Source organism: Pan paniscus, chromosome 1 (assembly GCF_029289425.2).
Source record: "Pan paniscus chromosome 1, NHGRI_mPanPan1-v2.0_pri, whole genome shotgun sequence".
Lineage (NCBI taxonomy): Eukaryota > Metazoa > Chordata > Mammalia > Primates > Hominidae > Pan > Pan paniscus.
Genome location: NC_073249.2, coordinates 180,602,369 through 180,616,917, shown reverse-complemented (window position 1 = coordinate 180,616,917; position 14,549 = coordinate 180,602,369). Strand labels below are relative to the sequence as shown.

At 52.1% G+C, this 14,549-nt stretch overlaps 1 protein-coding gene across 5 annotated transcripts in view; it reads right to left on the bottom strand.

The window, feature by feature from the left end:
- Positions 1-292: 292 nt before the first annotated feature.
- POMGNT1 (protein O-linked mannose N-acetylglucosaminyltransferase 1 (beta 1,2-)) overlaps positions 293-14,549 on the bottom strand; it is a 32,214-nt gene continuing 17,957 nt past the window's right edge. Inside the window, exons 1-23 of one of the 5 annotated variants that reach the window (XM_034964123.2) lie at positions 9,958-10,086; positions 9,324-9,493; positions 8,592-8,706; positions 8,353-8,471; positions 7,634-7,699; positions 7,430-7,543; positions 6,463-6,580; positions 6,172-6,270; positions 5,893-6,020; positions 5,474-5,544; positions 5,183-5,258; positions 4,924-5,007; positions 4,793-4,834; positions 4,519-4,577; positions 4,137-4,209; positions 3,927-4,055; positions 3,717-3,842; positions 2,328-2,392; positions 2,082-2,126; positions 1,464-1,599; positions 1,094-1,177; positions 852-967; positions 293-590 (exon numbers count right to left, since the gene is read on the bottom strand). In XM_034964123.2, coding sequence (XP_034820014.1) covers positions 329-590; positions 852-967; positions 1,094-1,177; positions 1,464-1,599; positions 2,082-2,126; positions 2,328-2,392; positions 3,717-3,842; positions 3,927-4,055; positions 4,137-4,209; positions 4,519-4,577; positions 4,793-4,834; positions 4,924-5,007; positions 5,183-5,258; positions 5,474-5,544; positions 5,893-6,020; positions 6,172-6,270; positions 6,463-6,580; positions 7,430-7,543; positions 7,634-7,699; positions 8,353-8,471; positions 8,592-8,706; positions 9,324-9,443 — 2,247 coding nt within the window. In that variant the 5' untranslated portion in view covers positions 9,444-9,493; positions 9,958-10,086 and the 3' untranslated portion in view covers positions 293-328. Of the gene's footprint in view, positions 968-1,067; positions 1,178-1,463; positions 1,600-2,081; positions 2,231-2,327; positions 2,393-3,716; positions 3,843-3,926; positions 4,056-4,136; positions 4,210-4,518; positions 4,578-4,792; positions 4,835-4,923; positions 5,008-5,182; positions 5,259-5,473; positions 5,545-5,892; positions 6,021-6,171; positions 6,271-6,462; positions 6,581-7,429; positions 7,544-7,633; positions 7,700-8,352; positions 8,472-8,591; positions 8,707-8,929; positions 8,984-9,323; positions 9,494-9,957; positions 10,087-14,549 lie in introns of those variants that run through there. The other 4 variants (XM_034964100.3, XM_034964109.3, XM_055093454.2 and 1 more) reach the window with 4 other exon arrangements.

Sequence of the window (14,549 nt, the reverse complement as noted above, 5' to 3'; positions counted from 1 at the left end):
GGCCCAGGCAAGATAAGCAGGAACCCGGCTGGTGGTTAAACGGTGGGGAAGAGGTAGGGTGGCTGCTCCAAGCCTCAAGTAGGGCGGGGCTAAAGTCAAGCTGTCCTAGGGTAGAGTTGGGGAAAAACCTTGGAGTTTGAGACTCAGGCATCCCCTGGTGGCCAAATGGCCCCAAATGGAAGATAAACTCTGTGAAGGACAGTAAGGAAAACTCACCATCCAACACAAGTATTCTCTCCACCACTTCCCTCCAGCACCCCCCTGACACACAAAATCACAATCACAAGACATCCCCAGAGGGCTTCTCCTTTTTTAATCAATGACCAACTTATCCAGCTTTGGAAATCTGGACAAAGAGAAGGCTGAGAGGAGGCCTGGTCCAGTGTCTAAGGGTCTCTGAGTGAGTCTGTGTCAGCATGTGGGCCCCAGTTGGGCCTGTCCATGGGTTGGGCACAGCAGTTTCCTGAGTAAGAGCCAGCCCCACCCTCAGGGCAGCATTCCAGCCCAAAAAGAAATCCAGGCCCTCCAGGTTCGGCCTGTTTTCAAGGCCCTCAGGACAGTCAATAAATAGGTTAGATTCTGAGCCAGGCCTGGAAAGTGAGGGTATTCAAAGGGCAGGATGAGCTGCTAGGGATCACAATGATTCCCAGGTACTCTCCTGCCCTTCTCCAACAAGGAAGTAAATAAATAGACTTTTAACTCAGGAACGGGGTGTTGGAGCAGGGGAACCCTCCCCTTGGAGTTAGTAATTAAGTCTCATGTTAAAAACAAGGTAGCCCCAGCCCCTACCAGCATCTACAAAATCCTACAGGATGGAGGGAAGGGCTAGCCAGCCTGGGGGTACACAGTACCCAGCCCCGCAGGGTCCTGGAGGAGGTCTCATGTCTGTTCTGGGGCTCCTGGGGCTCCCTCCTCCTTTGGGGGTGGCTCCAGGAAAATTGGGGTGACTGAGGGTGGCTTCTTCACTCTGGGAAAATAATACAAGAATGTATAGAGAAGAAGCCATTAGCTATATCCCTGGATCTCACTGGGCCTCCCGTTTCCCAGGGCAGAAAAGGGTCACTCACGAGTAGGGGGAAGCCGGGACCCCCACCACCAGGAAGTGGTTCTTCTTCCGAAACAATCTCCACAGGCCCCGATGGTTGCCACGCACATCCAGGTCCCAGATATGGAGGCACTAGTGAGGGTGGGATGGAGACAGAGACATGGGTCAGAGAGCTGTAGGGAGGGGTCACTGCAGACCCTTTGGCCCAGCCCCCACCCCTCCTCAGAAACCACCTCAATTTGTAAGAGATAGCATCTTTTAGAATATGAATTTGGACAAGGAGGTTGGAAGAGGTGTTCTAAGAGTATAAAGAGGAGGTTCTGAGGTTGAAGATTCCAGAGCAAAGGCTCCCTGGATCTTGGGGCAGTATGTGTGTGAGGGAGAGGGGTTCTCCAGGGTGGGCATGGTATTGGAGCACCTTGGCAAGCTGGGTCCAGGTGGTGAAGTCATCATCTTTCTCCATTCGAATAAAGGCCACGTAGGTGTGGCCCTCTGTGTCTGGCAGGAAAGAGTCTTCACAAGGGTTCTTGCTGTGGTCCAGAACCTCAGCCTCACTGCAGTAGAGGGTGGGAGAATATAGCCATGACAGGGCCCACTTCATGGGTGTGTCCCACAGGACCCTGTACCTGGTTGAATGCTCTGCTGTTGCCACCTTGAAGTTCTTTTTTTTTTTTTTTTTTGAGATGGAGTCTCGCTCTGTCGCCCAGGCTGGAGTCTCCTGCCTCAGCCTCCCAAGTAGCTGGGACTACAGGCGCCTGCCACCACGCCCGGCTAATTTTTTGTATTTTTAGTAGAGACAGGGTTTCACCATGTTAGCCAGGATGGTCTTGATCTCCTGACCTCGTGATCCACCCACCTCGGCCTCCCAAAGTGCTGGGATTACAGGCGTGAGCCACCGCGCCCGGCCTGAAGTTCCTAATGTTTGAGATGAGGGCCCTGATTTTCATTTTGCACAGGACCCTGTAAATTATGGGGCCAAGATCCCCAGTATTTGACTCTTTGCTCCCTGCTACACCCCAATTGTCCTAGGCCATACCTGAGCAGCCTGTGAACTTCCACTTCATAAGCTTCTTTCTTCAGACTGAAGAGGAGGGAGAAATGGGTCAGGGGAGTGGGCAGGCCCTCAGGTCCCATGGGTAGCACTGAGCAGGGCAAGGGGTCACATGGGAATCTGTAGCAGCAGGGCTGGAGTAAACACACAGGCCCAGCATTGGAAGGACTTTCAGGGACTGGCCTCCAAATCTCCTAGATATCCACCCCTTGCCCTGCTGCCAGCCCCAACCTGTCCACATTCCTGAGCTGGACACCTGGAACCGTGTTGAACTTGTGCTTCTTGAAGTAGGCCTCCTGGAGTGGGTATGAGAGTGAAAATCAGCACCTCACATTGTCTGGCCCACACCCACTTGCTGACCAGCCAGACATCTATAAGACACACAAATGAAGTCCTAGAACTGTAAAGAGCCCTCTAATTTCCCACCGTCTTCTCCATCCTCTTTGCAGCATCCTCAGCAAGCTCTTACTAGCTTTAATTTGGCCTCCACCATTGCTGGAGAGCTCATGCTGTCACGGCAGCTCACACTACTGCACCACAGACCCATGAACTAGCAGTCCCTGCCTCTTGTAGTTCTCCCTGGGCCTGCTGTTCTAGAGCCACAGATGGCAGAAATAGGCCCTGCAGGAGGTGGTGGGCAAAGGGACGGGCTGGGCTGGGAAGGAAAAAACTACTTTGACTCTGGTACTGAGAGTGACCTGAGGGAAGCGCCTGCCCCTCTCTGGGAGAGGAACGGGGCTCGCGTATTAGTCAGCCTCTGAGGGACCTCTGGCTTCTAGGAGGTTCCAAGCTGGACGCTATTCATTCCTTTGGGCTGGGCTGGCTCAAGGCCTCCCTTGCTGTAACTGGGGAATGGTCCTCTGAATGCAGCCAGGTGGGTTGGGGGTACCTAAGGACTTCCCTGTTCTCCTCAGGCTGAAGCATAGGCTCCAGCACTTGCCAAAACAGGAAAGGGCAGAGATTGCAGGGCTGGACCAGTACTTAGAGGCAGAAATACTCTCCCCAGACACCCATAGTCTAGTGCTAAAAATAGTAAAAATAAAAACAATACCAGCTGACCCTTATATATGTTTATAATTCAAAGCACTTTACATATATTGACTCATTTAAACCTCAAAATATCGTAACCCAGTGAGGTAGTAGTATTTTATCCTCTTTTTTTTTTTTTTTTTTTTGAGATGGAGTCTTGCTCTGTCACCTAGGCTGGAGTGCAGTGGCGTGATCTTGGCTCACTGCAAGCTTCGCCTCCTGGGTTCACGCCATTCTCCTGCCTCAGCCTCCCAAGTAGCTGGGACTACAGGCGCCCATCACCAGGCCTGGCTAATTTATTGTATTTTTAGTAGAGATGGGGTTTCACCATGTTAGCCAGGATGGTCTCGATCTCCTGACCTTGTGATCCACCCGCCTCGGCCTCCCAAAGTGCTGGGATTACAGGCGTGAGCCACCACGCCCAGCCCTTTATCCTCATTTTTCAGATAAAGAAACTGAGGCAAAAATAGGATAGCTCTTTCCCCAAGGTTACATGGCTAGCAAGTAGCAGAGCTAAGATTGCTTCAGAGTCCATGTTCTTGTTCTTGACTGTCATGCCACACTGTGCCCTGCTCCCTGCCTCCCACTCACGTGAAAGTAGCCATTCATGTTGAGGCCGACGATGCCAAAGTGGTAGGATCGGGAAACGTCAGGGATGATGCACTCTCGGCCCCGGCGTTGTTCAGGCATCCGCATCCACATGTCCCAATCCCAGAGCTGGCAGACACGGACCACGATGAAGGTTAAGATGTTTCAAGTTGGTAGGGGACTCCAGCCCCCTCACCCTACCCTGACAGTTACCTTTTCCGGTGTAGGCCACTTGGGCTCAAGCTCCTCCTTGTACAAGGACCTCCTGAGCACCCAGCCCAGCCCAGGCATGGTCTCCACACGGTACAGTAGTGCTGGGTCCTCAGCCGTGTGTTCATACCCCTGGGGACAGGGGGCCATAGTGGGAGGTATTAGCTGAGGCCTCATAAACTCGCCTGCTAAACCCTGGTCATTCCAGCCTACCTGGTCATTCCAGGCAGAGATGCAGTACAGGCTGTCATCCTCCTCCAGTAGGTGGATGGATTGGCTCAGGAAACTGAGAGAGGCAGGGTCAAAGAGTTCAGGGAGGGACAAGGATAAATCTAGTCACACAGAGATGCTGGAATTGCTGGAGCTAGGTCTCAGGAGCACCTCCTTCCTGGAGTACCTCCTTCCCCCAAATCCCCACTGTCTCCATTCATCCACTCTACCTTCAACAGCAGCCCCAACACCTGCCATCCTACCTTTGCCCAGGCTTCGCCCCCACTTGTGAGCTCATGTCCTCCAGAAAGCTCTCTAGGACACCTCACTGACTCTTTCCCTGCAGACTGAGGGATCTCAACTGAAACCTAGAGACTCCCCTCACCTGAAAAAATCCACAGCAATGTCCAGGTCCTCTTCCAGAACCACAGCAAACTTGGCCTCCTAGAAGGGGAATGGGACATCATGGTCCCAAAGGGGTCTCTCCATCCTGTGGTCTCCTTTGCCCCCAACCCTCTTCTTGCAGGCAGCATTACCCCCATTTTCCAGATGTGAAGGATGAGGCCCAGTGAGGGGAAGAGCTTGCCACGTAACAGGCCCAGACCTTATGCCCATGTTTCCCCCCTCCCAGGCCCAAGAGTTGTATCCTTAGTACTCACCGGAAACAGGTTGAAAGTGGCAGTGAGGCTGGCCTTGTAGTGCTGGGAGTGGGGTGGGAATAGGGCACATGAGCTTTAGGGTAGAAGGCAGAGCCAGGTGTCTGCCCCATCCCCACTTGCCTATGCAGTACCTGAGACACGCGGGCATTCTTGATGCTGATGGGAGTATGCTGGATGCCCCTCAGACCAAACAGTGCCACCACATCCATGGGTTCCTGGGGGACATGGCCACTGCTCACCATGTGAGGTCACTTTCCCCCTGCCCACCTCTGCAATCCAAGGCCTTCACATTTCACAGCCCTTGCCTGGGCGGTCTCCCTTGCCCGTCCCTGGCAATCACTGCTGCTCCATGTTGTACTCCACCCGAGGCACCCCCCAAGTCCTGCTCACCTCATAGTAGCCGTCAATGAAAACTGTTATCATCTGAGGAGACACCCCCTGGGCTGAAAGCAGAGAGCGCAGCATCCTGGGGAGCCCAGGGATAGGTTAGGGTCACTTCATCACCCCCCAACTCAGGCTCCCCTGTGTTTACAGCTGGGCCCAGAGTCCCTGTGCTTACCCACAGAGGTGAATGCATCTAGAATCTATTGCCTTTCTGCCCACCTCAAGAGTTCCTCCTGAAGGTAGATGACCTAAGCACCCTCCTGTTCAGTGCTGGGTATAGCCCATTCCCAGGCTTACCTGTACAGGTAATTGGGTCGGTTCCCTGCAATGACAGCCACAGGCACATTGAGGACCTTGTTGTCTGGGAGCTGTGGGAGAAATAGCATTTAGCTCTTGCCTTATTCCCCCTTCAAACTGGTATCCCCACCTAGGGAAGACTTCTCAGGTGAGGGTAGGTGCAGACTGGAGTAGACAGGGAAGGGATAGAGGATCTTCCCTGTTCTGGGCTCTCCACACACTCAGCCCAACTCTAGCGCTGAGCTTTACTCACATGGCCTGCCCCTTCACCCCAGCCCTGTCTTTCAGAGCGCAGTGTAAATCCTGCCCCTGGTTCTCTCCCAGGCTCAGGTAGGGAAAGCCCAACCTAGATCATTCCTGGGGCCCCCCTGCTGAGCTGGGAAGGAGTCCAAACCTCACTGTCTTAAGGCCCCACTCACTGGGTCAGGGCTGAACTCGATGGGTGTGGGATCCTTGCAGCTGCATACACTTCCATAGCCCTCAACTTTGCTGCAGAAGCGCCGGCGGCGACGGTTCAGCTCTGTGTCTGCCCAGTGGCACTCTGCCTCTGAGGGAAGGATGCGGTTGTCATGGAGGCATGGGGCCAGCAAGGTTTGAAGAGCCCCAGGCACACAATCAAAGGAATAAAGCTCCACAGAGAGATCTAAATGCCCACCCCCAGCCCAGGCCCTGCCCCATCCATGCTCCACTAACTCCACCTTCTGCTGAGCTCAACGGCACATCTGTCTTCAGCAGGACTGGGTCCCCCCAGGAAGAGAGGGCAGGTGACTTAGAATGTTTCTCCCCGAGGACAGGACCTGGTAGGAGGCAGGAATGAGGGCCATGGGGGCCCAGACACCAGTTTGGGGGCTTTTCCCCATCTCCCTGCCTACTTTCATCCAACCCACTGCCACTGGCTCCTATTTGTTCCCCACCCCACCCCATCTCCTAGGGTTCTGCTCCTCCCAGGCTCTTGATACTACAGAGTGGATGGCCTCTGATGCCGGCACCTCCTTTTCGTCCCACGAAGGCCCATGTGTCCCTCCAGCCCAGGGCAGGGCCAGCCTGGCTGCCCAGGCTCCTCAGCAGAGCCTTGGCTGTGTCCTTGAGGTGGAAGGAGCCCTCATCCTGGGGGACCAGAGAAGGCAGTTAGCCTGACTGGCATGGTTCCAGGAGACCTGGCCTCACAGAGCACGAACTATGTAGCAACCTTTTACTTAAAATAGCTCATTACATTATTGCAATAACCCTCTATGGTTACTCTCTTTCACAGATAAAATAATAACTGAAGGCTTAGAGATTCTAAGGTCATCCAGCTAATAAGTCCTTTCCACAAACCCACACGATCTGCACCTCTCTCTCCCGCCACTCTCTGCCTTCTTTTCCAACCACTCTCCTACTCTCCTCCCTTATTCTGCTCCATCTCGACTAGCATCTTTGCTGTTCCTCAAATATGCCGTGTACCTTTCCACTATAGGGGCTTTGCACTTGCCATTCTTTCCACCTGGAATGCTCTTCCTCCAGATACTCACCTGGCTCACTCCTCAATTCCTCAGCTTTCTGCTCACATATCATCTCCTTGCAGGGGCCTTCCCTTTCTAAAATGTCCCCTCCCCTCTATCATTCATTATCCCCTGCTTTATTTTCTTCTTTATACAAGTTATCATTTACTAGCATTATCCACATTTACTTGGCTGTTTCTGTTGACCTCCCACTGCTGGAATATAAGCTCCATGAGGGTGGGGAGTCTGTCTTGTTTCCCATTGTATCTTCAGCACCCAGAGCAGTACCTGGCATACAGCTGTTGCTCAATAACTATTTGCTGAATTAATACAAATGTTAAGGCTGAGATTGGAACCTGAGTAACCTTCCTTCAGAGAATCTTCCCACTATGTTATATGAGGGGCAGAGAAGCCGGGGCTAGAAGCAGGGTTGGAGCTAGGGAGTAGGGGTCAGGGTCAGGACAGAATAACTGACCTTGACAGTGCAGATGAGCACTCGGCCGGGCGCTACCATGTTGAGGAATAGCACCATGGCCTCATCCTCATGAGGTGAGTACGTGTCAAACACACGTTTTGCCATCACGTGGCCCTGGCAGGGGATATACTTCTGGTGAGTTGGTGTCATCAGCAAGAAGAGCCCAGCTCCAGCCCTCTGGGTCACCCACCCCTAGAAACTCACCGTGGCCTGGTTGAGGACAATGACATGGATGCCCCGGCCCTGCTCCCGGGCCTCATCCTCCAGCACCTACACAGTGGCAGAGACAAAGTCCAACTTTTCACTCTGGCATTCAAGGTGTCTCTGTCTTAGGGGTACTTAAAACACCAGCTGCTTGAAACATCACCTCCTGCCTATGCTTCTGTTCACACAGTTCTTTTCCAACTCAGCTCGAAGGCCACCTGTTCCAGAAAGCCTCTATAGCACTCCCATCAGAAGAGATCACGTCTTTCTACAACCCTCCCCTCCATGATTTTCATGGCTCTTAGAGCCTCTGCTGTCTCTGCTTCAACCTGGAAGTATCACAATCCTCCACCACACTGAACCCCTCAAGGTAGGGCCAGGTCTGATTACTTTCAGGTCCCCAGTGCCCAGCACAAGGCTGAGGCCAAAGAAAGGACCAGGGGATGGTTATAAAATAAATCAATGAATTGACTGCCTACTATTATGAATGATTACTTTTGAGATCCCACTACATACAAGACACTTCACAAACTTTTCATTGAATCCTGACAAGTAGAAATCATTAGTCCCAGTCTATAGATAAGGAATCGAGGACTCCAAAGTCACACAGCTAGAAACTGGCAGAGTTGCAGTTCCCACTTAGGCAGTAGACCCTGCTGCCAGTGGACCATGCCCTGAGCAGAATAGAGTGACTGTACACCAGACCCTGGCCCACTGACCGTGGTGCCATCCACTGCCACATATACTTTGCTGCGACTTGAATACACCTCTACGTCCAGGACCCGCCGGGGACCACTGCCTCTGCGCCGTGGGGGCTCCAGGCGGCCTAGGGCCTCATCTGTGGGGTACAACAGGTCATGGAGATAGTCTCCTCAGCAGAGTCTCACCCCTTAGGGTCTGCCTGCCACTCCAGCTGTGAGTTCCAAGGCCCCCTACCCCATCCTTAGCCTGGCCCTACCATAGTCTTGCTCTGGCTCTGGGTCTTCATTGGCTTCACTGATGGCTCGCCGAGTGTCCAGGATCAACTTGATATTGACAATGACAGTCACCAGCAGGAAAAGCACGGCCCCTGTCTGAGGGGAGGGGTAGGGATGATTAAGAGGAGCACCTCCTTCAGATCCTAGAGGGTCTTTCTGAAAGGAGGGCCCTGGCTGCAGTGAAGACATCCAGAGAAACTGGGTCCTGTCCCTTCCTCTGTCTGCCTAGCTCTACTCCCCTGACCAGGGCCTAGTTTCACAGCCACTTTCCCCAGGGAACCTCCCCTGACACTTCCCCCTCCATTAGGGCCCTCCCTACCCAGTGCTCCTGTATTCTTCTATTTGAGACCTTGATTTCCTTGGTCCCCTCCATTGTTGGTTTCTAGAGATGGAGCCAGGCCCAGGGACCCAAGCGGGGGATCAGACCTGGGTCCTGGCCCTAACTGCCTCACAGGGGTGTGCCTCTCTGCAAAGCCAGCCTGATCAGACTTCAGGCTTCCGTCAGAAGCTTAGAAGTTGTACTTGGGTTCCGATTCCAGAACTTTGGGTTCAAATCATTACCTATAGGGACATGACACATAGAGGTCTCCCCTCTAGGAACCTGCTGCCCCTTTCCCACTGGGGCTGGCCAACAGGGGTCCCAGTGCCTGATTTAGGTGGGGAGGAAGCTGGGAGGGAGCGCTCGGTGGGGAGGGTTTGGGACATCTCTATACCTGACAGAATCTCCGCAGGGCCCGCTGGTTTGTCAGTTTATACTTCCAGGTAAGGTACCAGCTCCGCTTCTTCCGAGCCCCAAAGGGCTTGATGAGGGGGCTGGGCTTCCAGTCGTCCATACCGGATTGGCGGGTCACCAATGTCCTGGCCAGCCCATGACTTCAGGAATCTGAAGGGACCAAAGGGCCACATGGGGTAAGATGCTCCTCCCAAAGTCTGATGCCTTCTGGGGAGATGAGGGAGGACCTCCCAGCAACTCTTCCCTGCAAGCGCCCATACTGTGTGACATGGGGAAAGTGGCTCAACTTCTCTGGGCTGGCAGGAAACCCTTCAGTGGGGTTGGATCACCTGGAAATTCCCTGAGACTGGAGTAACTCTCTGAATCAAGGCTGTCCAAGGGTGGAGGCCAAATAATCGGCTCAAAGTTCATTAGCCCCTACAAGGACCAAGTTCCAGGCCTTCCCAAGGCTGTGGTGAGCAAAGAGCGACCTCTCCTGCCCCAGTCTTCAACCCTCGTCCCATCCTATTTGCCCCAGCTTCTCTCCTCCTCCCAGGGCCCGGAGCCGCCCGAGGGCTCAGGAGACCTGCACCGGCAGCGCTACCCGTTCCGGACACCCACGCGGAGGCACTCACGGCTTAGGGGCCCCGGGCCCCGCTCGGGCCCCCGCTAGGGCCCTCACTGCTCGGCCCGGCTCGCCGCGGCCTCCGCCTCCTCCATGCCGCTTGCGGCCCCGCCCCGGCCTGGCCCGCCCCCCCGCTTCCGCCGCCGCCGCCGCCGCTGCCGCGGGGTGAGAGGGCGACGGGCGGTGCTTAGGGCGGCGGCGGCGGCGGCGGCAGTGGCAGCGGCGTCGGGGTGTCAGCAGCCAGCGAGTAAGGCGAATGCTCAGACCGTGCTAGGCAGCTTCGCAGCCCGGCTGGCTGGTGGGGCTGCCTGCACGAGAGCAGCCCGCTCCCCAGCACCGCCGATGGCAAGCCCGACTCCAGTCAGAGGCCTAGCACCTTGGACCAGATCACAGGGCACGCCAGGGTCAGAGGGGCTGCAACCCTTGGACACAGCGCACACACCACCCGCCCCATACCCGTCCTGGGCAAGGCCGTTACCTGGTCCTGGGGCATGCACAGCTATTGGAGGCCAAGAGAGATTAAAATCCAGGTTCTGTCACTGTTCTAAGCACCTTACTGATGATGTTTAATTCCACAACAACCCCAGGAGGTAGGCGCTATTATCATTATTATTGTTTTTTTTTTAATTGAGACGGAGTCTCGCTCTGTCGCCCAGGCTGGAGTGCAGTGGCACCATCTCGGCTCGCTGCAACCTCCGCCTTCTGGGTTCAAGCGATTCTCCTGCCTCAGCCTCCTGAGTAGCTGGGACTACGGTCGTGCGCCACCACACCCAGCTAATTTTTATATTTTTAGTAGAGACGGGGTTTCACCATGTTGGCCAGGCTGGTCTCGAACTTCTGACCTCAAGTGATCCGCCCGCCTTGGCCTCCCAAAGTGCTGGGATTATGGGCAGTGAGCCACCGTGCTGGCTATAGGCGCTATTACTATCCCTGTCGCAGATAAAGAAATAAGACCTAATATCACAAAGCTAGGAGAGGTGGAATTGAAACTCAGCCTAGCTCCAGATTCTGCTCTTAACCACTGCACTCTGCTGGCAACAATACATAAGAATTGCCAGGTTTAAATAACATCATACATAGAAAGCAGTTAGCTTAACACAACGGTTCTCAAACTTTAGCTTGCGTCAGAATCACCTGGAGGACTTCTTAAAACAGAGGTGCTGGGCCCCATCCCTAGAGTTTTAGATTCAGTGGTTTGGGGCAGGGTGGGATTTTGCATTCCTAAGAAGTTTCTAGGTGATGTTGATGCTTGTTTGAAGTGGATAGCCATAGAACAGTTTTAGGCAGGGGAGCAATATAATCCAATTTCTGTTTTAAGAGAACCTTTACTTTTTTTGTGGAGAATGGGTTGGAAGCAGACAGAGGAAGCCAGAAAACCAGTTAGATTTTTTTGAGCTTTCTGTATTCCATCTGCTTCCTGAATGGTGGGGTAATATCCCCCAAAATGAAATGTTAACAGTACTTGTCTTAGGAGTTAAAGAAATAGATGATTTTTCCTAGTAAGTATGTATAAGAATGGAAGAAAACCCAACACATTTTATTACATTTGAAAAGATGTCCCGGCTGGGCACCATGACTCACGCCTGTAATCCCAGCAGTTTGGGAGGCCGAGGTGGGCTGGTCAGTTGAGGTCAGGAGTTTGAGACCAGCCTGCCCAACACGGTGAAACCCCGTCTCTACTAAAAATACAAAAGTTAGCTGGGCGTGGTGACAGGCGCCTATAATCCTAGCTACTCAGGAGGCTGAAGCAGGAGAATCGCTTGAACCTGGGAGACAGAAGTTGCAGTTGAGATTGCACCACTGCACTCCAGCCTGAGTGACAGAGCAAGACTCCGTCTCAAAAAATAAAAAAATAAAAATAAATAATTAAATAATTAAAAGATGTCCCTCAGGGTTCCTTCCTGACCCTCTTTTCTCCTCAAACTGACTCTTCATGGATGATCTCATTCTCTTATGACCTCTGTTACCAATCTAGATGCCCAAACTGACATTGGCAGTTCTAACCTCTTTCCTGAGCTCCAGGCTGCCTGATGTCCAGCAGGACATCTTCACAGGCCCCTCTAACGCAACAGCACAACTTCTGGCATCATTTCCTTTCACTCCTAGATTTCCTGTGGGTTCCCCTCCTCAGTGAACTGCACCAGGCCAAACAGCTGGGAGTCACCCTTGACTCCTTGTCTATCTCCAGTGACCAGTCCAGGTATGTCTTGCTCACCATTGTATTCTCCACACCACACACAAAGGCTGGCACATAGTAAGATCTCCGTAACATTTGTTGAAATCATTCATTTGTATTTTTTAACAAATTTTTATTGAATGCCACTATAAATGAATGTAACCAGTCACCTAGTCCTGTCAGTCTTACCTCCTAAAGAGCCTTCCATTCTAGTCTAATTCTTCTTTGACCTCACAATCAGCCCCAGTGCAGGCCATTTCAGTTTCTTGCTTTCCAGCCAGTCTCATTGACTCTAGATTTTTACTCCTCCTATCCTTTTCTCCTTGCAAAATCCAGAGTGATTTTTTTTAAGGCAAATGTTGCCGGGTTCGGTGGCTCATGCCTGTAATCCCAGCACTTTGGGAGGCCAAGGCAGGTGGATCACCTGAGGCGGGTGGATCCGCCTGGCCAACATGGTGAAACCCCGTCTCTACTAAAAATACAAGAATTAGCTGGGTGTTGTGGCAGGTGCCTGTAATTCCAGTTACTCGGGAGGCTGAGGCAGGAGAATGGCTTGAACCTGGGAGGCAGAAGTTGCAATGAGCCAAGATGGTGCCACTGCACTCCAGCCTGGGCAACACAGCCAGACTCTGTCTCAAAAAAAAAAAGACAAATGTTTTGTCTATCTCTAACTTAAAACCCTTCCATGGATCAAAAAGTACCAAGGAAAATGATGTTACTTAAAATTATAAAGGTAGGCCAGGCATGGTGGCTCATGCCTGTAATCCCAGCACTTTGGGAGGCTAAGGTGGGAGGATTGCTTGAGGCCAGGAGTTCAAGACCAGCCTGGGCAACATAGCGAGACTCTAGCTAAATTTAAAAAAAAAATTAATTACAAAGGTAACCTTAGATGAACTAAAAAGAGTGATAGAAATATGTAGTGCCAGGCCGGGTGCAGTGGCTCACACCTGTAATCCCAGCACTTTGGGAGGCTGAGGCAGGCAGATCACGAGGTCAAGAGTTCGAGACCAGCCTGACCAACATGGTGAAACCCCCGTCTCTACTAAAAATACAAAAATTAGTCGGGCATGGTGGCACGTGTCTGTAATCCCAGCTACTCAGGAGGCCGAGGCAGGAGAATCGCTTGAACCCAGGAGGGCAGGTTGCAGTGAGTCAAGATCGTGCCACTGCACTCCAGCCTGGGCGACAGAGTGAGACTCCATCTCAAAAAAAAAAAAAAAAAGAAAAAGAAAAAAGAAAGAAAGAAAAGAAAAGAAATATATATTGCCAATGGGGGAAAGGAACTACAGAGTGTGAGTTAAACCCATATATCCATATTTATCTGAATAGGACAATAAACAGCAGATGAATGTTTAAAATTGAGAAGTAGTGTGGCTGGGCATGGTGGCATACTCCTGTAGTCACAGCTGCTTGGGAGGCAGGAGGATTGCTTGAGCCCAGGAGTTTGAGTCCAGCCTGGGCAATGTAGGAAGACCCTGTCTCTAAAAAAGAAAAAAAAGTAGTGGTAGGATTTACAATAAGAAGATAGTTACTCCTACCCTACCCTTTCACACCTCTAGGCCCACTCCCAATTGGCAACCACTTTTAGTTAACTCTAAACAATAACGTTATGGGTATGAACACCAAAAGAAAAAAAAAAACTAAAAGTTATTTTTTGCCAATTGGGAGTGGGCCTAGAGGTGTGAAAGGGTAGGGCAGGGGTAACTATCTTCTCATTGTAAATCCTTCTGCAACCATGGGCTGGAATTACTTGAATTAAAAGCCTAAACAAACCAGAGTTTTCATGGCTGTTCATTACCTGTTAAATAAAACCCAAACATCTCAGAACCATTTTCTGTAACCTTGTTACTCAAAGTGTGGTCCCTTATTACTTGAAGTGTGGACCAGCAGCATGGCCATCACCTGGGAGCTTATTAGAAATGCAGGATCTTGGCTGGGTGCAGTGGCTCACACCTGTAATCCCAGCACTTTGGGAGGCCGAGGCAGGCGGATCACTTGAAGTCAGGAGTTCGAGACCAGCCTGGCCAACATGGTGAAACCCTGTCTCTACTAAAAATACAAAAATATTAGCTGGGCATGGTGGCGCATGCCTGTAATCCCAGCTACTCAGGAGGCAGAGGCAGGAGAATTGCTTGAACCCAGGGAGGCAGAGGTTTGCAGTGAGCCAAGATCGCGCCACCACGCTCCATCCTGGGCAACAGAGCGAGACTCTGTCTCAAAAAAAAAAAAAAAAAAGCAGGATCTCAAGCCCCACCCCAGATTTACAAAATCAGAACCTGCATTTTAACAAGATCCGCAGATAATTCATAGGCACAGTCAAGCTTAAGGAGCATCTTGCTTGTGAACCCAACGTGGACCTCTTCAGCTTCAGTACTGGTTGCCCTTTTCTACTCCGTTAGTCTGAATTCTAGCCCCGGGGGGAGGGG